At 40.0% G+C, this 23,781-nt stretch overlaps 1 protein-coding gene across 2 annotated transcripts; it reads left to right on the top strand.

Moving 5' to 3' along the window:
- Positions 1 to 439: 439 nt before the first annotated feature.
- MS4A7 (membrane spanning 4-domains A7) lies at positions 440 to 23,474 on the top strand. Of its 2 annotated transcripts, none has more exons than XM_032879125.1 (7): positions 440 to 692; positions 9,301 to 9,466; positions 14,119 to 14,253; positions 15,643 to 15,699; positions 17,458 to 17,664; positions 20,817 to 20,918; positions 22,374 to 23,474. In XM_032879125.1, exons 2-7 carry the CDS (start codon positions 9,314 to 9,316, stop codon positions 22,434 to 22,436), a joined length of 717 nt encoding a protein of 238 aa, XP_032735016.1. In that variant the 5' UTR covers positions 440 to 692; positions 9,301 to 9,313; the 3' UTR covers positions 22,437 to 23,474. The 2 variants fall into 2 exon arrangements, with proteins under 2 accessions (XP_032735016.1, XP_032735014.1); XM_032879123.1 differs by having other exon boundaries at positions 440 to 585.
- The last annotated feature ends 307 nt before the right edge of the window (positions 23,475 to 23,781 follow it).

The following is a 23,781-nucleotide window of genomic DNA, read 5'->3' on the forward strand; positions in this document are numbered from 1 at the left end:
AAGAAGTGACAATTGGACAACAAGTCCCCAGAGGTGGCTTTCAATTTGCCAAGAACCTGGGAAATGGGAAAATAAATAAATTCCCCCAAATCCAAAATGAATATCATTGTTATCACTACTTTTTGTAAGCTCTTTGCATCTTTTCTCTTTAGTCTTCCCAACAGCCAACAGTGGAATCCCTATTATCCATCCCTATTCAGTAGACCAAAAACTCAGGCTCAGATAAACTAGTTGACTTACCTACAGGGATGGAGGAAATGAATTCTAACTGGGATCATGCAAGTCACTAGTCTTCACCAGCTATTTATTCTTACGTGTTACTTGTATTTTGTGTTAGTTTCCAGTCCTTGAAATTTAGAAAAGGAAAGCAGAGGTATTTTTCATGCATTGACTGTAAGTACACCGAAGATCATATCTTGTGTAATCATAGCTACTGCTCTGAGAAAGGGGCAGGAAGTCTCAGAGGCTGGAGAGCAGAGGAGTGAGATCATTCTGGCAGGAACAAGTAGGAAGTTCTGGCTGAGAGCTCCCCAGCAGAGAGCTGGCCCACCAACCACCACTTGCAGGACCGGGCTATAAGAACAGGTGGGCACCTTGGTTTGAATCCTGAATTTTGGGGGGAGATGACTGTCCTTGGAATAACCAGCCAGGAATCAGATTCTTATTCTTTCTTCTGAGTCCCTGCATGACTGGTGAGTTAATTCCCTGCTCTGGTGATTAGTTTACCTACTTTCCAAACAAAAGAATTGGGTGAAACAATCTTTCGGTTCCCTTCAAGAATTGAGGTGATGATTTTCTACGAGTCTCTGCATTTCTTGGCATGTCACTCATTTTTACACAGAATATGCTCTCAGAAAATACTGTGCGATTAGACTGGATCCTGCATTAGGACTCCAATGTTCCATTCTATTCCTGTCATAGAGAAAGTTGCTGAATGCAGAGAAATTGTCTTCTAAGCTAGATTTGTTTCCAAAGTGGGGGTTTTAGAACTGTCTCGAAAAGTTGTGGGCCATGCCAAGTTTGCCTCCACTTGACGAATGTGGAGGGACCAAGCATCACTCTCAGACTTTGGAGAATGGGGATGATGGCATCAGTCTGGAGACTCCTATGAAACCACAAATAATGCTGGCTCTATAGAATTACCCCTAAAAAGTAGCAATACATGTATCATAGCCTTAAACTCCGCAAATCCACTTCTAAATGTTACTCTGAGGAGATAGTTGAATAGATGAGGTACCACAGAAGTGCAAAGATGTTCACTATAGCATTGTTCATAATGGTAAGGAGAGAGAGAAAAGGAGGGGTGGGGGAGAGAGAGATGAAAACAATCTAAATAACCTTCACTGGTTAAATGAATTTTGAAACATCATTCATTTGGATACAGTCTTTTTTATTGTGGTAAAATATATATAACACAAGATTTAGCATTTTAACCATTTTTAAGTGTATCGTTCAGTGGTATTTAGTATATCTTTATTCTCATGCAACCATCCCCACAAATGAACTCCAGAACTTTTCATCTTCCCAGAATGAAACTCCGTGCCCATTAAGCACTAACCCACATTTCCCTCTCCACCCAGCCATTGTTCTACTTCTGTCCTGATGAACTTGAGTACTCTGGCTGCCTCGCAGAAGTGCCATCATACAATATTTGTCCTTCTGTGACTGGCTATTTCACTTCACATACTGTCTTCAAGGTTTATCCACATTGTATCATGTGTCAGAATGTACCACTTGGCTCTTAAATTTAGGATTTTTATCACCTACATTCATTAGTGTCAGAGATGTCCACAGAATAATGTTGAGTGCAGAAAGATTTCTAACTGGCATGGATAGAATGATTCTGTTTATGCAGAAGACTGAATGTGTGTAAACACATAAAAAGAAAGAAGGAGAAAATGCAGGAATGCAAAGGATATGTATGCAATGTTAGTTATTGTGTAGAAGTTGGGATTTAAGTAACTTCATTTTCTTCTTCAAAATGTATTTCCTTTTTCATTGTATTTGCTATGCTATATACTCTTTCAAACAGAACAATTAAAAAAAATAATAAAAGAAAATAAATGTACGTGGTATCCAGAGTATGGTAATTGTACCAAGGAGGCTTCCAGGTCCTAGCCTCAGTACTAGAATCAAGTATATCCTGTAGTTCTTGGGTATGAGGACTGAAAAATATAGGAAGGAATCCTATAGAACTCCTATAGGAAAGGACCCAGAACTAGAAACTTTTGTTTTTAAAATCCTAAATTGTGATTTTAAATTTTTTTTTAGGTTTTTATTGTGGTAAGAATACTTAACATGATATCTATTCTCTAACATATTTTTAAATGTATAATACAGTAGGTCTACTTATAGGCCCAACGCTGTGCTGCAGATCTCTAGAACTTACCTTGCACAACAGAAATTTTATACCCATTGTACAGCAACTCCCCATTCCTTCCTTTCCCCTATCCTGGCAACCACCATTCTAGTCTTTGCCTCTGTGAGTCTATTTTAGGTACCTCATGTAAGTTCAGTCACTCAGTATCTGTCATTCTGTGACCAGCTCGTTCCACTTAGCACAGTGTCCTCATGGTCCGCCTTACAAAGGAGGAAATCCTGCAATTTGTGACAAAGTGGCTGAACCCCAAGAGACTGGCGATTAAGACTAGAAAGAGAAAGGGGTCTCCTTAGCCCTTTGAGCTAGTAAACCAGGGGAACTCAGCAGAAGCAAATTTGCCAGGAATATGGGACCAAATGTCCAAGGTCAGAAATGCTCCTATGGCTAATATCCAAAATCTATAAAGAATTTATCAAACTCAACACCCAAGGAACAAATAATCCAATCAAGAAATGGGCAGAAGGCATGAACAGACATTTCTGCAAAGAAGATATCCAAATAGCTAATAGACACATAAAATATGTGTCTATAAATTGAGTAAAAAATACTCAACACCACTCGGGTTCAGGGAAATGCAAATCAAAACCACAATGAGATACCACTTCACACCAGTCAGAATGGCTAAAATTAACCAGTCGGGAAGCAAAAGATGTTGGCGAGGATGTGAAGAGAGGGGAACCCTTCTACACTGTTGGTGGGAATGCAAGCTGGTACAGCCATTCTGGAAAACAGTATGGAGGTTCCTCAAAAAGTTAAAAATAGAGCTACCCTATGACTCAGCAACTACACTACTGGGTATTTACCCCAAAGATACAGATATAGTTAAAAGAAGAGGCACCTGCACCCCAATGTTCATAGCAGCAATATCCACAATAGTCAAACTATGGAAAGAGCCCAGATCCTTCAACAGAAGAATGGATAAAGAAGTTGTGGTACACACACACACACACACACACACACACACACACACACACACAGGAATATTACACAGCCATCAAAAATGAAAACCTTGCCGTGGATTGAACAAGAAGGTATTGTGCTAAGTGAAATAAGTCAATCAGAGAAAGACAATTATCATGTGATCTCACTGATATGTGGTATTTAAGAAATAAAACAGAGGATCATAGGGGAAGAGAGGAAAAATAAAATAAGATGAAATCATAGAGGGAGAAAAACCATGAGAGACTCTTAATCATAGGAAACAAACTAAGGATCACTGGAGGGGAGGAGGGTGAGGGGATGGGGTAACTGGGTGATGGGCATTAAGGAGGGCATGTGGTGTAATGAGCATTGGGTATTATATAAGACTGATGAATCACAGGCCTGTACCTCTGAAACCAATAATATATCATGTTAATTAATTAAAAAAAAAAAAAGAAAAGAAAAGAAATGCTCCTGCGAGTGAATATGAACCTGGAGAGTAGCAGCATAGAAAAGCCCAGGCATTACATTGCCTGGGTTCAAATCTTGTTCCATCATATGTTATACATATAATCTTATGCAAACCATTTACCTTCTCTAGGCCTCAATTTTTCTTTTTCTTTTATTAATTTAAATTCCAGTTAGTTAACATACAGTGTAATATTAGGTTCAGGTGTATAATTTAGTGATTCAACACTTCCATAAAACTGGATGCTCATCACAAATGCCCTCTTTAGGATTAAGGATCACCTTAGGATTAAGCATTACCTGTTAAACAAACCTCCCCCACTTCCCCTCTGGTAACCATCAATTTGTTCCTATAGTCAAGAGTTTGTTTCTTGATTTTCCTCTCTTTTCTCCCCCTATGTTCATTTGTTTCTTAAATTCCACATACAACTGAGATCATATTTGTATATATATCGTATTTGTCTTTCTCTTACCAACTTACTCACTTAGCATGATCCTCTCCAGCTCCATCCATGTTGTTGTGAATGGCAAGATTTCATTCTTTTGATGGCTGAGTAATATTCCATTGCATAGCATGTCTGTTTCTGTGTGTCTGTGTGTGTGTGTGCGCACGTGTGCACGTGTGTGTATACAACACCTTCTATATCCATTCATCAGGTGATGGACATTTGGGCTCTTTCCATAATTTGGCTATTGCAGATAATGCTTCTATAAACATTGAGTTGCATATATCCCTTTGAACTAGTACTTTTGTATCCTTTAGGTATATACTTAATGGTGCAATTACTGGGTAGTAGGGTAGCTCTTCTTTCAACTTCGAGGAACCTCCATACTGTTTTCCAGAGTGCCTGTGCCAGTTTGCATTCCCACCAACAATGTAAGAGGGTTCTTCTTTCTCCACACCCTCACCAACATTGGTTGTTTCCTGTTGTTAATTTTAGGCATTCTGATTGGGGTGAGATGATATCTCATGATAGTATTGATTTGTGATGAGTGATGTTGAGCATCTTTTCATGTGCCTGTTGGCCATCTGTATGTCTTTTTGGAAAAATATCTATCCATGTCTTCTGAACTGGACTCTCTGTTGTTGTTGTTGTTGTTTTTTAACTAGATTATTTGTTTTTTGAACTGGATTATTTGTTTTTTGGGTGTTGTGTTTTATAAGTTCTTTATATATTTTGAATACTAACCCTTCATCTGATGTGTCATTTGCAAATATATTCTCCCATTCCATAGGCTTCCTTTTAGTTTCATTGGTGGTTTCCTTCACTGTGCAGAAGCCTTTTATTTTGATGAAGTCCGAATAGTTTATTTTTGCTTTTGTTTCCCTTGCCTCAGGTTATACATCCAATAAGAAGTTGTTGTGGCTGATGTCAAAGAGGTTACTGCCTATGTTGTCCTCTAGAATTTTAATGGTTTCCTGCCTCACATTTAGGTCTTTCATCTATTTTGAATTTATTTTTGTGTATGGTGTAAGAAAGTGGTCCAGTTTCATTCTTCTGCATGTTGCTGTCCACTATTCCCAATACCATTTGTTGAAGGAACTTTTTTCCATTGGATATTATTTCCTGCTTCGTTGAAGATTAGTTGACCATATAGTTGTGGGTTCATTTCTGGGTTTTCTATTCTATTCTATTGACCTATGTGTCTATTTTTGTGCCCAGTACCATACTGTCTTGATCATTACAACTTTGTAATAAAACTTGAAAGTCCGGAATTGTGATGCCTCCAGCTTTGATTTTCTTTTTCAAGATTGCTTTGGCTAATCAAAAGAAATGAAATCTTGCCATTTGCGACTACGTGGATGGAACTAGAGGGTATTATGCTTAGCGAAATAAGTCAATCGGAGAAAGACAACTATCATATGATCCCCTGATATGAGGAACTGGAGATGCAACGTGGGGAGTTTGCAGGGTAGGAAAGGAATAAATGAAACAAGATGGGATTGGAGGGAGACAAACCATAAGGGACTCTTAATTTCACAAAACAAACTGAGGGTTGCTGGGGGGAGGGGGATTGGGAGAGGGTGGTGGGGTTTTGGACATTGGGGAGCCTGTGTGCTATGGTGAGTGCTGTGAAGTGTGTAAACCTGGCGATTCATAGACCTGTACCCCGGGGATAAAAATACATTTTATGTTTATAAAAAAATTTTAAAAATTTAATTAAAAAAAAAGATTGCTTTGGCTATTTGGGGTCTTTTGTAGTTCCATATAAATTTTAGGATTGTTTGTTCTAGCTCTGTGAAAAATGCTGTTGGATTTTCACAGGGATTGCACTCAATGTGTCAACTGGTTTGGGTAATATAGGCATTTTAACAATATTTGTTCTTTCAACATGAACATAGGATGTGTTTCTATTTCTTTGGGTCATCTTTAATTTCTTTCATCAGAGTTTTATAGTTTTCAGAGTACAAATCTTTTGCCTCTTTGGTTAGGTTTATTCCTAGGTATCTTATGGGTTTTGGTGCAATTATAAATGGGATCGATTCCTTGATTTCTTTTTCTCCTGTTTCATTATTGGTATATAGAAATGCGGGGCACCTGGGTGGCTCAGTGGGTTAAAGCCTCTGCCTTCGGCTCAGGTCATGATCTCAGAGTCCTGGGATCGAGCCCCACATCGGGCTCTCTGCTCAGCAGGGAGCCTGCTTCCTCCTCTCTCTCTGCCTGCCTCTCTGCCTACTTGTAATCTCTGTCAAATAAATAAATAAAATCTTAAAAAAAAAAAAGAAATGCAACAAATTTCTGTACACTGATTTTGTATCCTGCAACTTCATTGAATTCATGTATTAATTCTAGCAATCTTTTGGTGGAGTCTTTCGGGTTTTCTATATAGATTATCATGTCATCTTCAAATAGTGAAAGACCTCTTCCTTGCTGATCTGGATGCCTTTTATTTCCTTTTGTTGTCTGATTGCTGTGGCAGGGACTTCCAGTGCTATGTTAAATAACAGTGGTCAGAGTGGACATCCCTGTCTTGTTCCTGACCATAGAGGAAAATCTAAGCCTTGTTTTCATATGTGTAGAATTCAAGTAACAAAGCACCTATTTCTGAGAGTCATTGTGTAAACTAGATAAGACTCTCCACAAAGCTCTTACCAGAGTGCCAGACTAAGTGGATGCTGAGTAAATGTTAGCAATTATTACCACTTTATTAGGGACTACTGTTTTCTTTTTAAAGATTTTATTTATCTATTTAACAGAGATCACAAGTAGGCAAAGAGGTACTCAGAGAGGGGTGAGGGAAGCAGACTCCCTGCTGAGCAGAGAGTCCTGATGTGGGGCTCAATCCCATGACCCTGAGATCATGACTTAAGCTAAAGGCAAAGGCTTAACCCACTGAGCCACTCAGGTGCCCCAGGAACTACTGTTTGATTGTGAAGCCCAGAATCTCTCCAAACCTGATACTTTTTCTACTATTCTGGTTTTAAAGATGTGCTAGAATGCTGGCCCATGGCCCCCTGTCCCAGTCCTACTATAAAGGATTGAGCGTCAACACTAGTTCCCTCCTTAGTCATGTCACCTCAACCATACTTGTGTTCAGATTCCAAAATTCCCTAAAAAGGAAATGAACTCCTTAGACAAGGAGTACTGTATTTATAATAACTTTTCAAATGTATTTGATGCCTAGAGAGCATAAGAAATGACCAGGGCATGGATCTAGGAGTAGAAATGGGATAGAGCTCACCAAATCTTTTATTGAGTATTATGGAGCACCCGAAAAAGCTCACAGAAACACAACAAAAGGCACTCATCTAAATTACCTCAGTCACACCCTCACAGGAGTCCTTCATGACAGCATTATCATCCCTATTTTATATATAATAAAACAGGATAAATGAAGGGAAATAACCTGCCCGTGGCCAGCAAATAAATATCTCTGGAATCCTACTGAGTTTTAGATATAACTAATACGTATTGAGAGTATATCATGTGCCCCTGTTCTATGTTGAAGCCATTACATTCATCATCTCATCTCTCCCTCACCATGAACCTCTGAAGTGGCTAAAACAACTTGCTTATATTTAGTAATAACCGATGGGATAGAACACAAGCACAGGACTGTTCTCCAAGACATAACACTCAAATGTGCAAACTTCTGAAGTCCAATGTGACTTCCAGCTCGATGTCCCTTCCCATCTCCCTCCCTGGTAATGAGATTATAGATGCCAGTTTCAATCTTTATAGGTTATGCACTCCCTCCAGGAGAACCTGGATGTTGAGGAGAAGGATCACGGAACAGAACTGTGGCACCATCAGATTAACACAAGCCTTTATCCAAACTACGGCCTTCAAGGGGGAGAATGTTGTACTGAGAACAGATCTAAGGAGCATCCCAGTGGCTGGACTCTGCTGTTCACACCACAGAGGCTCAGCAACACTGCTTAGCTGGTGGGCAGCAGGCGACATGCCTCTTGAGTCTACACTGGAACTGCCAATGTTAGGAAAGAAAGAAAGATGAGGAGAATTAATGTGGTATTGAGAAAACTATCACAAGCTTCTGAGCCAGATCGACTTGGTTCAGACTGTTATGCAAATATAGGATAATAATAATTTTATTTCTGGGGCGCCTGGGTGGCTCAGTGGGTTAAGCCTTTGCCTTAGGCTCAGGTCATGATCTCAGGGTCCTGGGATCGAGCCCCACCTCAGGCTCTCTGCTCAGCAGGAAGCCTGCTTCCCCCTCTCTCTCTGCTTGCTGCTCTGCCTATATGTGATCTGTCTGTCAAATAAATAAATAAAATCTTTTAAAAAATAATAATAATTTTATTTGCTACCATGTGTTAAACACTTTCAGTGCGCCAGGCTGAGCACTTTGTGTATTTAATATAATGAAAATCACTTGAACTTATTAGTCCTGAGTTTCTAATGCATGAAGTGGAGTTAGTAACACCCAAGTTGTTATAAAGATTAAAGCTACTATGGCATAGTGCCCGGAATTAGCAGGAGTTAAATAAATGTTCATATTAACAGTCATTGCGCTACTATATGCAAGGTCATTCCGTGTGGGACAGGACTGATACAAGAAAGAGATGTGGACTAGGAGTAACCAACACCTGAATGGAAAGGAAACAAGACTCTGATGGAAGACTGAGCAGTACAGGTGCACGTGAAAGTACAATACTGGGACATGGGCGTGGGAATGCAGCACAGGTGAAGTAGCTGCATCCGGGTATGAGAGGGGGGCTGGAAGCAGAGCTTGTTGGAAGGACTGTGAGGTGGATACACTCAAGGCTGCAAGGTAAGTTCTATATGAATTGTTTACCTTTCAACTGTGGGACTCCTCAAAATGTTTACAGTTTTCCTCCAGTGCCTCCTGTCCACAGTTTTCCTCCAGTGCCTCCTGTCCACAATGCTTCCTGTCCACGTGGATGGACTGTGCCGAGCATGCTGGCCTTCCAAGGCTTCCACTGCTCCCTACCTTCAGTTTTGTTCCTAAAGGATAGGTCACCCCTTAGGCAATGGAGAAAAATCTATAATGGTTTCACACCTTCAAGTTGAACCTTGGGTCCTAAATGAGTTCACTGCCTCTTCCAGCACCACCAGCATCATGCTGTTCCAGCCCAAGACCAAGACCAAAGGAGCCTCTGACTCCTTTACTCCAAATGGCATTATCATCCTCAAAAGAGAAAAACCCAAGCACAGCTACCAAAAGGAAGATAACCCACAGAACAGTCTGAAGGAAGAAGCTACAGTCCTTGGAGTAAGTTGATGTCGCTGCAAGGGGAACCCTGGGGGAAATGTGGTGAATGTCTTCCGATTACAGATCTATAGTGGATCTCGGAGAGTCTTTCATTTTTTTCTGTCTGACTCCAGGCTAACTGGGACACGAAATGGGGCTTTATGGGAAAACTCTACCCAACTCAGGCTTTTCTATAAACTAAAACCACTAGGTCTCTACATGAAATTTGTACAAAAAAAAGTATCTTGCAATTTGTCTCTAATATAGTCGATTTTGGATTTAAACACATGATTTTACTCAATAAAGTTAAATTAGATTTTTCTGTTTTGAGCTTATTTCTTAACCATTTTGAGATGAGACAGTCTGGATTAACCTCACTGTACATGTTCTCCCTGTTCGCCTATCTATAAGACATCCAAGTGTCTCTGGTCATACCAGGACTTTATTATGTTTTTTAATTTTTATTTATTTTTTAAATTTCTTTTCAGTGTTCCAGAAATCATTGTTTATGCACCACACCCAGTGCTCCATGCAATACGTGCCCTCTCTAACACCACCACCAGGCTCAGCCAACCCCCTACCCCTCTCCCCTCCAAAACCCTCAGTTTGTTTCTCAGAGTCCACAGTCTCTCATGGTTCGTCTCCCCCTCCAATTGCCCCCAACTCCCTTCTCCAGGACTGTAATTCCCACCTGGCTCTGAATATCCCTTTTAAGACCTGACTCATACTTATTTCCAACTTTGGAAACCTGCCTAGTTGTGGCCTCTGGAATTCAGGATCAGTTAACTGCATAATCCTCTTCATTCCCGAATGTGTTTCTCAAAAGCCTCCAAATCTTTTGTGTAAACAGAAACCCTTGGGCACTGTTTCCACTGCTACCCTCACTTCTGGGCCTGGAAATGAAAGCAACCCATTCTTTGTTTCTCAGGGACACTTCTAGATCAATCTTCTCCTCTCCATCTCTAAAAGCTCCTACTTTAGAATCTCATGTCATCCAACTAAGTAATTCACTCCCACTTTTCTTTCTAAAGATTTTACTTATTTATTTGACAGAAAGAGAGAGCACAAGCAGGGAGGAGGAGGAGGAAAGGGAGAAGCAGGCTCCCTGCTGAGCAGGAAGCCCCAGTGTGGGCCTTGATCCCAGGACCCTCGGATCATGACCTGAACCTCAGGCACAGGCATAACCAACTGAGCTACCCCTCACTAACCAACCCAGATACTGCTCACTCCCACTTCCTTTAAAAAACCACATAATGACTCTTTTTACATATTACTTGAAAAATCCTAATTCAGTCTTCTACCCCCAAAAAAGGTATTTTTTAGAAGTTATCTATATTTTGAAAAAGTTATCTATATTTTGAGCACGGGAAAAAATAATTATCTCAAGCAATTTAAATAGTCATGAACTTCAAAAGGTTCTCTTAGGTAATTCCAGTATTAGGAATAATCAAAAATTGGTAGGAGAATTAAAATTTCAGAAGACTGAGTTTAGTTTAAAAACATAAAAATATTCGGTGTTTAGGAAATAACATTAAATGATGTACTGGAAAATTTGAAAAATGATCATCCTTAGAAAAATCTTTTAATGTGTTGCTTGAAAATAAAACCAATTAATATTTGTCATCCCATCATTGTAAGACTTAACTGTTTCAATCTTCATGTTTATGATCCCTCCAGTATCACATCCTCTCTGTTCCTTGACCTCCTCTCCCCAGGTATCTTGTCCATCCTTCCTTAGTCATACCCTGGGCCTTATCAATACTAACAGCAATAAAGCCACCATTACCTACATTTCGAGCACCCCATATTCCACCAACTCTGACCTTTCCAGATCAACTCCCTCTGACTCTACGTTGACTCTCTCTTTAACCTCACTGACTTATTGATAATATTCCTATTTCATAGAGCCTTTCTCACCCACCCAAGATCCCATAGTTCACTCCCACTTGTGAACACCCTCAACATCCTTGTGTTCCTCAACTTAAGGCATAATCTTCAGGAAAAATAGCAATATTGGTTTAATTCTAGCTCTGCCCATTTGCCTATTCTACACCTGAACCCATGCAGGGTTGGGTTGGCCGAAACTTGGCCGAAAACCAAATGTGGACTCCACTTCTGGTTTATGACCGTAACCTCAGATGGATGGTAAAAGCTGTCTGAAAAGAACATGATCTTTCCTTCATATTCACTTACCTACTACCCCAGAAAACTATTTCATACATTCTATCTCCTGAAACCTCTGATGCTTCTTCCTTCTCCACTGATTACCTTGCTTCCTAAAACACTAAAAAATTTGAGGCAATTTGGAGAGAATGTCCACAAGCTGCTATACATCTGCAATTACTCACATCTGTGCCATATATTCTCCCTCCCCCCTCCATTACCAATATGATCTTCTGATGATAACCCTCCCTTTGTGCAATAGATCCTATCCCTTATTACTCGTTCCAGTAAGTCTCTTTATTTTCTCCGCAAAAATTTTTATCAGTCCCATGAGCACAGAATCTTACAGTATTTTCTCCCATCTTGAGAACAAAAAAGCAGAAACAAATAATTATAATTTCACACTCCCTTCAACTATTGCACACTGGCCACTTGCTTTCCCAGCAACACTCCTCTAAGGGGTAGGAAGTCCATGTTTCTAGTTTCTCCAGAATGATATTCTCTCTTAAATCACACCTAATGGCATTTGTCCCCATTACTCCACATTAGTAACCTAATTTCCGAGTCTCGGTTGTTAATGTTCTTGATCTAATAGAAGTGTTTTACGCAGCTGACTATACTCTCCTACTTGAAATATTTTACTCACTTGGCTTCTTACACACCACGTTCTTCTGATTTCCCTCCTTCCCTCTTGGCTTGTCCTTTTATGCTCCTTTACCATTCCTATTTATTTCTCAGATCCTACATTTGCAGTATTTGATAGCTCAGTCCTTAATTCCATTTTGTTTCTGTATCTGCTGCAATAGTGATCCCAACTGGTAATACAGTTTTAAATATTATCTTCACTTAAGACTTTGGGGGGTGGAACTATATCCCTTACCTGGCTGTCTCCTCTAAACTTAAGATTTATTTACCCAACACCTTGGATATCTACTAGATATCTCTCCCCTAACCTATCCCAGACTGAAATCATCATCTTTGTCCCCAAACCCACCCCTCATCCAACATTCCCAGCTCAGATCAATATCAGTTCCATCATTTCAGATGCTCAAGCGAAAACCCTTGGAGGCAACCTTCATCCCTATGTTTCATAATCCACAAACTCTCAGCAAATCCTACATATTTAATCTTCATCATGCATCTAGGATCCAACTCCGTCTTGCTATCTCCATGGTCAACATCTTCTGTCAAGTCAACATCATCTCACATGTGAATTAATGCAATGTCCTCCTTATTGATCTCCCTACTCTGTTTCCTTATGTTCTATTCTCAACACAGCAGGTAGAACCATCCTTTAAAAATATAAATTGGATCATGTAATTTCTTCACTCAAAATTATCCACTTCACTTCCCTTTTTACTCAGAATGAAAGACAACATTCGTAAAATAGCCTACAAATTCCTACGTGGTTTGCACCATGCTGCCACTACTTTTTGGACCTCATTTAATGTTGCTTTACTCTTAACTCATTCTATACTTTCCAAGGAACATACCTGTAAAGCACAAAATACGTGGCCAGTGGCAGGGATTTTCATTTGCTTCATTTCCCTGGTGCTGACCCAAAATAGATATTTAATACATATTAATTATATGAATTTTTGAATTCTCTTGACTTTAGGTTATTTCTCCTATGTTTATACCAACTTTCAATTGCATGTGCATTAAATAGTGGGTTACAGTGTGGGTTCTAGATCAAAGTAATAGGGCTAAAACCTAGCTCTCCCATTTGGCCATCTGTGTGGTTTTGTACAAACTATTTTTAACCTGGTGCCTCATTTTTCTCACCCATAAATAAGATGAGAAAAATAATCAGAGTGTAGAAAGTGTTCAACAAATATAGATTATCATAATTATCACTAATGTCATGAAAATAGTAATTATTATTAAAATCCAATGATGAACAAAATGGATTATGGCACTAGAGACTTTCTGCCTTACTTTATTTCAACTGAAATAAATTCAAATAAAAAATTGAGTCCTTTATTAACTCTTCCTTGATAAGTTTGCTTTCTACATCCATCTAACTGAACTAGTATCCAGAAAAATTTTCTTCATTTGCTTTTCCTAGAATAATAAGAATAACAAATTGTCAATTATCTTTTTCAAACAAAGTTAGTGTACATATGATCACTTCCTGAATTGCTAATTTAATAATCCTATCAGAAGAGAAGAGGTTAGTTATACATGGATTTCTTTCTCTTAGAAAATGCTTACTGACTCCTTATAACACATTTTTCCCCCTTTTAGTAAATAAAATAAATAAATTAATTAATTAATTGTTAGAGAAGAGATAGATTGAGCACACATGAGAGAGCAGGGGGAGCAGAAAGAAAGGGAGAAAGAGAATTTTAAGCAGGCTTAACTGACTGAGCCACCCAGGTGCCCCTTTTTTCCTTTTTAATATGACAAATTATAGCATATTTTATACTCTTTATAAACACAATTTACATTAAAACAGTCACTTTCATCTGTTCACATGTTCTTAAAATTTTCCTTCTTGTCTCTTGTAGGTTATCCAGATCCTGTGTTGCCTGTTGATTTCAAGTTTGGGGGCCATTTTGGTTTCTGCTCCCTACTCTTCCCACTTCAAGCCAACAATTTCCACCATTTTGATGTCTGGGTATCCATTTGTAGGAGCTCCATGTGTGAGTACAGTGGGGTCTCCAAGAGACAACATGCTTTCTAAATGCTAAGTAGGTACTAAGTCACTCCATGACTCCCAAGAGGTAGGGATAGAGGACAAGGCAGCCAAGGCCTCTGACTTTCCCTCTGTCATTGTCCCATGTCACATTTCTCCAATTCAGGAAGAGCAGCAGAGGGGTTTAATCCCTCCTCCTGTGTCAGCACCCCAGGGAGTGGCTCATTGGGGCAGGACACAAGAGGGTCATACAGTGGACATATCAGTCCAGCATTTCTCACCTGGCCTCACAGCCTACCTTTGGAATAATGGAAGATTTTTCACATTCTTCTTTGGGCTTTTGATAAGGCCATTGGATTTCCTCCAGTTTAAGAATAATCCACCTGCCAGGTAGGGAGTGAAAAGATCATTTTTAAAATAGAATGAGCACCACTGGTAGATTACACAGATTGCAGGGAATTAAACTGGCAATAGTAAAATTCATGGGAAGCAAAGACTCTTGTTATCTGTACAGAAATAATCCTGAGAATTTGGAAAACTTTTTTGCTGCCTTCCATTTAATCACTCATAGAGAAGGTCCTAGTTAATCTTTTTCTTTGAAGAGAGCCAAGGCCTAGTCACGCCTCCCACAAAGGGCCACTTATTTCCCATGTAGTATCTTGTACAAAAGGAGAAAAAAGCACACATTCTGGGCAAACGAACTCTACAAGGCACCACCACTGTATGGATATAGCCTCTGTGTGAACACAAACTATGCAGTGAGGCAAGGAAGCCGTGCTCCTGCCTCTAGAGCATAATTTGTCCTATATCTCTATCTGATCAGTAGTTGTGGTTCCCACATTCCCTTATGAAAGGTAGAAATAGGTCATGCTGGACCCTCTTTGTTTGTGACTACCCAACCCCTAAAAGCCACAAGCTTAACCAATGTTTCAGCTTCTCCAAACATTCTTCCTCCACCAGCTGGATCTGTTAACACTACTGGTCTCAAATACTGAGTTCTGGGGCTTCAGGATGACTCTTCACATCTGTCCCTGTAACTTCCCACCTTCCTCAGCAACTAGTCTAACAGAGATTCCCTATACTAATACTCGAAGCCCATGTGTTTCTGTACCTTGTGCCATCAGAGACCCTTTCCTAAGTGCTTCTTTTGGCTGCTCTCACCTTCCTATCCCTTCAAGTCATTGGTCTTTCTCAACCTCCACTCTTCCCACCTTGTAATTCAGCACTACTCTCCTCCCTCCATGTACACCTCCTCTCCAGGCCACCTCAGCTCACAGCGATTTTTGCTAACATAAATACAGATCCTCTGGATTTCTTCAAAGTCAACATAAGCATTGAGAGATTTCCACATTTCCACTAGACAACTGAACTGACTATTTCTCTCTTTTCTGAGCAGTTTGCCATTACTGGATCCCTCTCGATTATTTCTGGGAAAAAAGCAACTAAGCCCTTTGTAAGTATGAGAACTATCAAATCTCAGCTCATTGGAATAAAGGGAGCTCGACAGTTAATTACCCTAGTTTAGTTTCCATTCACAAGTTAGGAAAACAGGGCTCTAAGCAAGGTAGAGAACCCAAATTCTCAGCGCTGGTCCACTGGCAGAACTGGGTAGTAACATCAAATTCCCTACCTTCTAGACAGGTGCTCTTCCCCTACACAATGTCCTCCTGGATTATATTGCAAGTTTGGAGATTTACCTCAGTTGCTTAAACAGTAGAAATTTTTAAATACACCATGGAGTCTTTATAGTTTGTTATCTTGGCCCTGAATAGGGTAGATGACCATCCCAGCTAGAACCTAGAGCTCCTTTTTCTGGAAAAACCTGTCTCATAATGAATCAATTTCCCTAAATGGCAAGGTCAGAGGCACAGGTGTGTGGGCTTAGATCCTGTGGTTAGCTCCTCCACCCCCTCAGAAACAAGAAATTAGCAGACTCTAGCCACTTTCCTGACAAAAGTCCGGAAAGTGTGGGTGGGGTCTTTGATCCTCTCATTGCAACCTTTCCCTTTCCCTTTCCACACACTCACAAAGATGACTCAGGGAAAAGCCACATCCTGATTCAGGAAGATCCAAGGTGTAGTTAGCCATGGATGAGAGAACCTAAGATGGTGTGTGAAACTGGTATGTGTTCCTGGTACCTGAAGCTAGAATCTAAACCCCAGAATCAGTGGACAGAATTTTGAAATGTTTACCCCATTGGATGGAGTTTACCCCATTGCATGGAGTTCTGGACTTGGAATCAGGAAACCTATACTCTTGTCCCAGCGCTGTGACTGACCCATCTGTGTGCTCAAAAAAGTTCCTTCCTTCTCTGGGTTTCAGTATTCTCATTTATAAAATGTGGAAGATGAACATTTGGATCTCACACGTGGCTTTCCAAGTGTCCTAAAAGGGAAAACTATACTTGAACATGATGTGGACTTCATACATAAGACAAAAGCCAACATGTGGGCTCCATTACCCATGTGGCAGCTCTGGGCAAAGGCACTACCCACTCTGTCTGCTCTTCCTTCGGTAACTCAGCACTTGAAGCCACATAGCTACCAGGTCCAGGGAGAAGACGGAAGAGCAACCATCCTCCCACCCTACAGTATCCTATAATGATGTTTAAGTAGAAAAGAACATATACTGGGAACCTAGCACAGAATCTAGCACTTCAGTTTCTTTGCAGAGGAACCATATTCTGTGAGAAACCTTTACTCTAAAATGTAGAACATGACTCAGGAGAGAGTGTGGTCCATGTGGTTCTCAGGCCTGACCCACCTATAGATAAGTATTCCAGCTTCTCCAGTTTTCTCTTTTATGGAAAGAAAAGGCACAGAGGCCACCAAAGGCCATATTCTAGAACATCTTAAAGCAACAGAATGATTCTAAGACTGTTGAGGAAGTCAAGGAATAGACTGGTATTGGTTTGAGCAGGGCCACCTCTGTCTGCAGAGAGCCAAGGAGCCAGAATCCCTACCCCGAAGAAGAAATCATTCATGCATTCATGCACTGTACTCAACAAATATGTGTTAATTATATCAGGTGATAAATTAGATAGTGAAGCGGGATACAGAGGTGAATAAAACACAGTCCACGCCCCCAGGAGTACACAGATTAGAGAGGAAACAGACTCAGGGAAGCGCCACTGTAGTGTAATGGATGGAAGGATAACAGCATCACATGCTGCTTCTGCCATGAGATCCCAGTACAGATTTATCTTTTTCAGGCCATGAGCAGCCTGACCTCAAGTGCAGTGAGTTCTCTCACAGCTGGAGCAGGCCTCTTCCTCCTTGCTGATGGTCTGGCAGCCCTAGAGACTGCCTCTCGACGGTGTGACTCAGAAAGGGAGTATCTATCCACACTGCCTTATTCGATGTACTATTATTCGATATATGAATTCAAGGGCTGTCTCCTGGATAGCGTCAGTCTAACAGTAAGTAGCTTCAGACTCAATATCCTGTCATGTGAAATCTCAGCTTCTCTCTTTTGCATGATTTCTGCTTTTTCTGCAGTCTGTATCTTGTTGATCTGAACTCCTGGAAGCAGATGGGGGAAAAAAATGTGGTTGAAAAAGTCCCATCATCAGACTGCAAAATATAGGGGATGCATTGTGCCATGTCAAAATAGGAAATCAAGAAGGGCTGTGGGTTCAAGATATGTCTCGTCTGGCAAGAAAAATAAGCAGAAATAAACTACTGAGACTCCACCCAAAACAAAAAAGCTTCTAGACAGCAAGAGAAAACATCAACAAAAAGAAAAGGCAACCTACTAAATGGGAGAAGATATTTGCAAATGACATATCCTATAAGGGGTTAATATCTAAAATACATAAAAACTGACACAACTCAACATTGGAAAAACAAATAATCCAACTTTAAAAATGGTCAGAAGACATGAATAGCTATTTTCCCAAAGAAGACACACCAGATGGCAGACAGACACATGAAAAGATGTTCAACATCACTAATCATCAAGGAAATGCAATTCAAAACTGCAGTGAGGTATCACCCCATGTGTGTCAGAATGGCTAGTATCAGAAAGACAAGAAACAAGTGTTGGTGAGGATGTGGAAAAAAGGGAACAACATGCACCATTGATGAGAATGTGAAATGGTGTAGCCGCTTGGGAAAACAGTATGAAGTTTCCTTAAAAAATTAAAAATAATAATACCATACGATCCAGTAATCCCACTACTGGGCATTGACTCGAAGAAAACAAAAACGCTGGTTTGAAAAGATACATGCACCCTTGTGTTTACTGCTGCATTACTGACCATAGCCAAAATATGGAAGCAACCTAAGAGCCCATCCATAGACAAATGGATGAAGAAGAGGTGGTCAGCAGTCCTTCTTACATTAAAAAAATATTCCTTTCACAATAGGTTTAGCTCTTGAGGTGCCCCCTTTGTTGAGCAGGCATCTTTCCCCCTCAACACAGGCAGAATATCCCTCTTTATTTGAATTTTATTTGATTTGGGATTAATGTAGCCACAGTAAGTTAGCTATAGAACTTGGACTTAAGCCCAAACACATAATTACTATACTTTGGCCTAGGAATGCTGGCAGAGGGAGAAGGGGATGGGAGATGGCCCACTAGTGGATTCCACTCCTAGCAAAAATGCCAACATCTCTGGGCAGCGTTTTCTTGCCGAAATTTCCCCCAAGCTGGATGGTCATCACCTGTTTGGTAAAAATCCTGGCTTAGTCAATCCTTTATCCACAGGTTCATAGTTTTAAAACCATAAGCTCTGGCCTTTTAAGGAGAAAAATTTCTTTCTTCGTGACTCCTCTAGCAAGGAGCCATGGAGACAAATGTAGTATCTCTTCTTCCCTTGGATCTGTCTCACAGATCCCAGAAAATGTGTGCAAGTTTCTGCCCGTGTGACCCAGAGGCTGTCAAAAGCAACCCCCCTGAGGAAGTAGAAGGGCTTGTAGCTTGAGGAAGTGAAAGGGCACAGAAATGCATCAGGTTAGAAATCAGTGCAAGGAAGCCTGGGAGACAGCATTACCCTGGTGCAGGGCAGACATCAGGCAAAGCTGGGAGGGTGAAGGAGACATCCTCCCTGCTAGGATGCTGAAGGTTTAACTCGATGAAAACTACTCTCAATACATCAAACTGTCCCCTGCTCTCAGACAACCAGAGAACTTCCTGCAAAATCAGAGAAGTTGCAACAGGACTGACCCCAAACACCCACTCTTTCTTTATGAACACAAAGATAACCTAAGCAAAGTGACACATCAAAACATTTAAAATATATACCTGAGGTTGGAAGAAGGAAGGAAGGGAGGATTGAAAGAAGGAAGAAAAACTCAAGGAAGAAAGGCATCTTGTGTTCCAGGAGCTAAGAAGGATGCTGCAGCCAGGTAATCACATAAGAGCTGGGACCAGAAACCCAGAGAAGTCTGGATGGAAACACAGGGGTTACCAGCTGGGGTAATGGCATTTTAATGCCCATGATAAATCTGAAGTTCTTCAGGACCACACTGAGTGTCCTGCAAAGACGTTAAAAGCAGAGATTGAATATTTGCTGTATTTTTGAAAATAGGACAAGGAAATCCCTGCCCAACATCCCAGGAAGCATTAATAAACTCTGCCATAAAGGATGCTAGGGTGAATTCATCTCACCAAGCCATGGGCAGGAATGGACGGTATCCAAATCCAAAATTACATATAATATAAAGGAACCTCGAATACAAGGATTAACTTAAAAACTTCCTGGGTCTGTGGAACTCCTGAGGTTCTATCAGAATCAAACCTAAAATTCCCACTAGGGAGTCATCCATAAACCCAACCACTGGGTCTCCTATATATTAAAAAATTCGCCCCCCACCCATATGCTAAATCACCTAAGAGTGAAAATGTTTTGAAAAACATAGGAAAAATGGGGAACAGCAGGAAATGGAACAAATATGAAAGTTAGATCAAGTTAGCTCAAGAATTGGAGGTTATATATTAATTTGGAAGACTATAATGAAAATATGTTTTAAATGATTAAAGGCATAAAAAAGGAACAAAAATCAAAAGAAAAGAACATGAGGGTAAGAAAAAGGAACAAGTAGATTTGAAAAAGAACTGAACAGTATGATTAGAAGGGCAAATTATAATCTTTGAAATTAAAAATTCAGCATATCAGTTAAACTGTAACTCAATATACCCAAAGAAATAGTGAGATGAAATTTAGGTCTAATTAAATCACACAGAGCACACTGCATTGCAATAGAAATCTGAAAAATACGAGTGACAGGCTAACAGGAAGGACACAGTGAAGCACAAAGGGTCACATCTAACATGAGCTCTAGGAGGATGGGAAAGGAGAGAAGAAATATACAAAGATAAATTACCAGCAAAATTTCAGAATTTAAAAAAAAATGAGATTTCAGATGGAAGGTATGAACGGAGACTGTTCCTGGATAAATAAAAACAAATCCACACTAGAAACATCATAACAAAGATAAACATAAAAAAACTAGAGATAAAGGAAAGGTTACTCTTCCTGCCGCTTCCTTTTCTGTCCACTGCTAGAGCTTTCAAGCCCCAGGCTCCCCTCTGCGGTCAGGCACCAACCATCCCTGGCTTGATTCACAGGGGGTGCTGGTGGTGATGTTGGTCTTCACTATGCTGGAGCTCTCACTGGCTGCATATGCTTCCATCTTTTGGTGGAAAGAGGTGTACTCCAGCAACCCTGGGGTGAGTATTCTGGTATGTGACATGAAGCCTGCTGGGTCCCAACATTCGAGCTGTGATGATCCAGGTCGAGAAAGTGTCAGAAAGAGGAGTCAGTTGTTACTCCTGCAGTTCGTGGAGAAGGCGACTTTCATAGTGAGGAGAGAGTTCTAAGAATGGGTTCCCCTTCATGATGACACTGGTATCTGAGATTATTAGTGGGTGACTTCTGGCCAGCAAGTCAGTTAGAGAACCACTTAATATGAGGTTGGAATGGCTTTAGAAATCATCTGCCCCAGGATGGCTGGGTGGCTCAGTCGGTTAAGTGTCCACTTTTGGCTCAGATCATGATCTCAGGGTCCTGGAAGTGAGCCCCGCATCAGGCTCCCTCCTCAGCAGGGAGTCTGTTTCTCCCTCTCCCTCTCCCGTGCACTTCCCCCCAACTTATGCTCTCTTTTTTTCTCTCAAATGAATAAATAAAATGTAAAAAAAAAAAAAAAAACATAAATCACGGGCCCCCAGCCCTTATGAAAGAACTGAGGGTTGGATAAAATCACATGGACAATGAGTGACACAGACAAACCGGCTGAGAATGAAAACTGGCATCTCCTCCTTCTTGTCACAGACACAGCCACCTGCCTTGGTAGAGTCTCCAGGGCTCCATTCTCCTGCTATGTGATGAGATCTTACTAGGGCATCTCTGTTCTGTTTATGCTTTTATGTGTTCTTCTTTATCCCTTCTTAGGGCGTGACATTACAATTTAAAAATCTTCGCTTTTCCTCTAAAAGCCAGAATTTTTTAAAAAATTTTATTTATTTATTTGACAGAGATCACAAGTAGGCAGAGAGGCAGGCAGAGAGAGAGAGGAGGAAGCGGGCTCCCTGCTGAGCGGAGAGCCCAATACAGAGCTCCATCCCAGGACCCTGAGATCATGACCTGAGCCAAAGGCAGAGACTTAACCCACTGAGCCACCCAGGTGCCCAAAGCCATATTTTTTTTTTTAAAGGAAATTATTTAAAGGGACAGAATAATGATTCAATTATGGTCTTAAATGGTAACATGATTAGCAGATTGAAGAATGGAATTTGTTTGAAACTAATATTGAATCAATCATATATTTTGGTAAAGTTGGAAAGGCTACTACTGTACAACATTTGGGGGGAGTGCATTCTAAATATGGATCAAAGAAAGCCTCCAAAATCAGGTTTTAGTAACTACTACTACTAGATGATTCACAGACCTGTACCCCTGAAACAAATAATACATTATATGTTAATTAAAATAATAATAATAATAATACTATTATTCACAGACATGTACCCCTGAAGCAAATAATACATTATATGTTAATTAAAATAATAATATTATTATTATTCACAGACATGTACCCCTGAAGCAAATAACACATTGTATGTTAATTAAAATAATAATAATAATTTAAAAAATAATAATAAAATAATACACTTTCTCTTTTCTAGAACACATTTTCTTTGCCAAGGTCATATTCAACATGTCAAAAAGCTCTTCAAGGTCATGTATGAAAGCAACGCTTCAGAAGAAAAAGGAGAAATCCAGCACTCCTGGCAAAGTGTGATTATAATTTCCTGAAATTTCAGCTACTACAGACGCTGAAAGAAACTTTCAGAAAACAGCTTTTGTGTTGCACTTGCTCAGTGTGAGTGATTTCATTGCTTTGGAAAATAATGTCTCAAAAGCCCAGGTGGGTAAGCTGAACAGAAAGTGATTCACCTACCCATGAATAAGAAGAGAAAATGTGCACTCTTGTGCTAGTGTGAAGCAGCCAAGTCACGTGGCTTTGCAGGCTCTGAGCCTGTATTATTTTCACACTATGTTGCTTAAACACTGGATATTAGAGACTACAAGAACTTTTAAATTAGAGGTACTTTAAAAATATATGGATCCATTTCTGCCAATTGAAGTGCATTTCTGCCAACTAAATGTGGCTCAATATTCTGTCTCATTTTATGACTTTATTCTTAAATATGTGGCTTCAAAGATTATAATTTATCATAACGCATTTCCTGATCTAAGTTCTAGACCAAATAAGAAATTAGCCATATAAGAATGAATATCCACTTTATTACTGTATTGGAATAAACAGTAAATAACATGACCTACCTTATAAAGAGGGTCCCAATATTGTCCCCTGGATCTAGGTCTTGGGTCCTATCCCAAGACAAGGATGCAGCAGAAATGCATACACGTGTTTTCCAAATGACATATACAAAAATGGTCATAGAGCCAATACACATAATTGCCTCCAAAAGGAAACCATCCAAATGACTATAAACAATAAAAGAGAGAAATAAAAATTGTATTATATTCATACAATGGAGTACTAAACAGTAATGTGAATGGGCAGACTATAATTACATGCAGCCATATAGATAAATCCCACAAACATAATGTTCAGGGGGGAAAGGGCCATTTATAAAAGAGTAAATACTGTATGTGTATAAAGTTTAAACACAAGCTGAATTAGCAGGTGGTGTTAGAAGCAGGATGGTGGTTACCCTTGGGGGGTAGATAGTTATAGGAAGGGAACCCAGAGGGTCTATGGGCTTTCAGAAACATTCTTTTCCTTGATCTGGATGCTGGTGTCATACATAGGTGACTTGTGTTCTCTTGCTTCTATGTTATAATTGAATAAAAATGTTTTTGAAAAATTTACTTTGACCCCTTGGCCTGTCTAGTTGCCTGTCTAGTTATTAAGCCCCCTCACTTCTCCATAGTCAATTTCCTTTGAAACATCATCTTCCAAAAACCAAGGAGTGTCTTTGGCTCTTCTATTTTTTTCATACACTATATCCAGTCTATCATTAAAACTTCAAAATATATTGAGTCTGATTACTTCTCACCATCTCA

The sequence above is a fragment of the Lontra canadensis genome, unplaced genomic scaffold, assembly GCF_010015895.1.
Source record: "Lontra canadensis isolate GAN:19392208 unplaced genomic scaffold, GSC_riverotter_1.0 scaffold66, whole genome shotgun sequence".
NCBI lineage: Eukaryota > Metazoa > Chordata > Mammalia > Carnivora > Mustelidae > Lontra > Lontra canadensis.

Bases quoted from the DNA above. Each gene is read 5' to 3' on its own strand.
- MS4A7 (XM_032879125.1), top strand. From the start codon at position 9,314: ATGCTGTTCCAGCCCAAGACCAAGACCAAAGGAGCCTCTGACTCCTTT. The intron at 14,254-15,642 runs GTGAGTACAGTG...TTTTCTGAGCAG, and splicing joins CATTTGTAGGAGCTCCATGT to TTTGCCATTACTGGATCCCT. The intron at 20,919-22,373 runs GTGAGTATTCTG...TCTCTTTTCTAG, and splicing joins TGTACTCCAGCAACCCTGGG to AACACATTTTCTTTGCCAAG.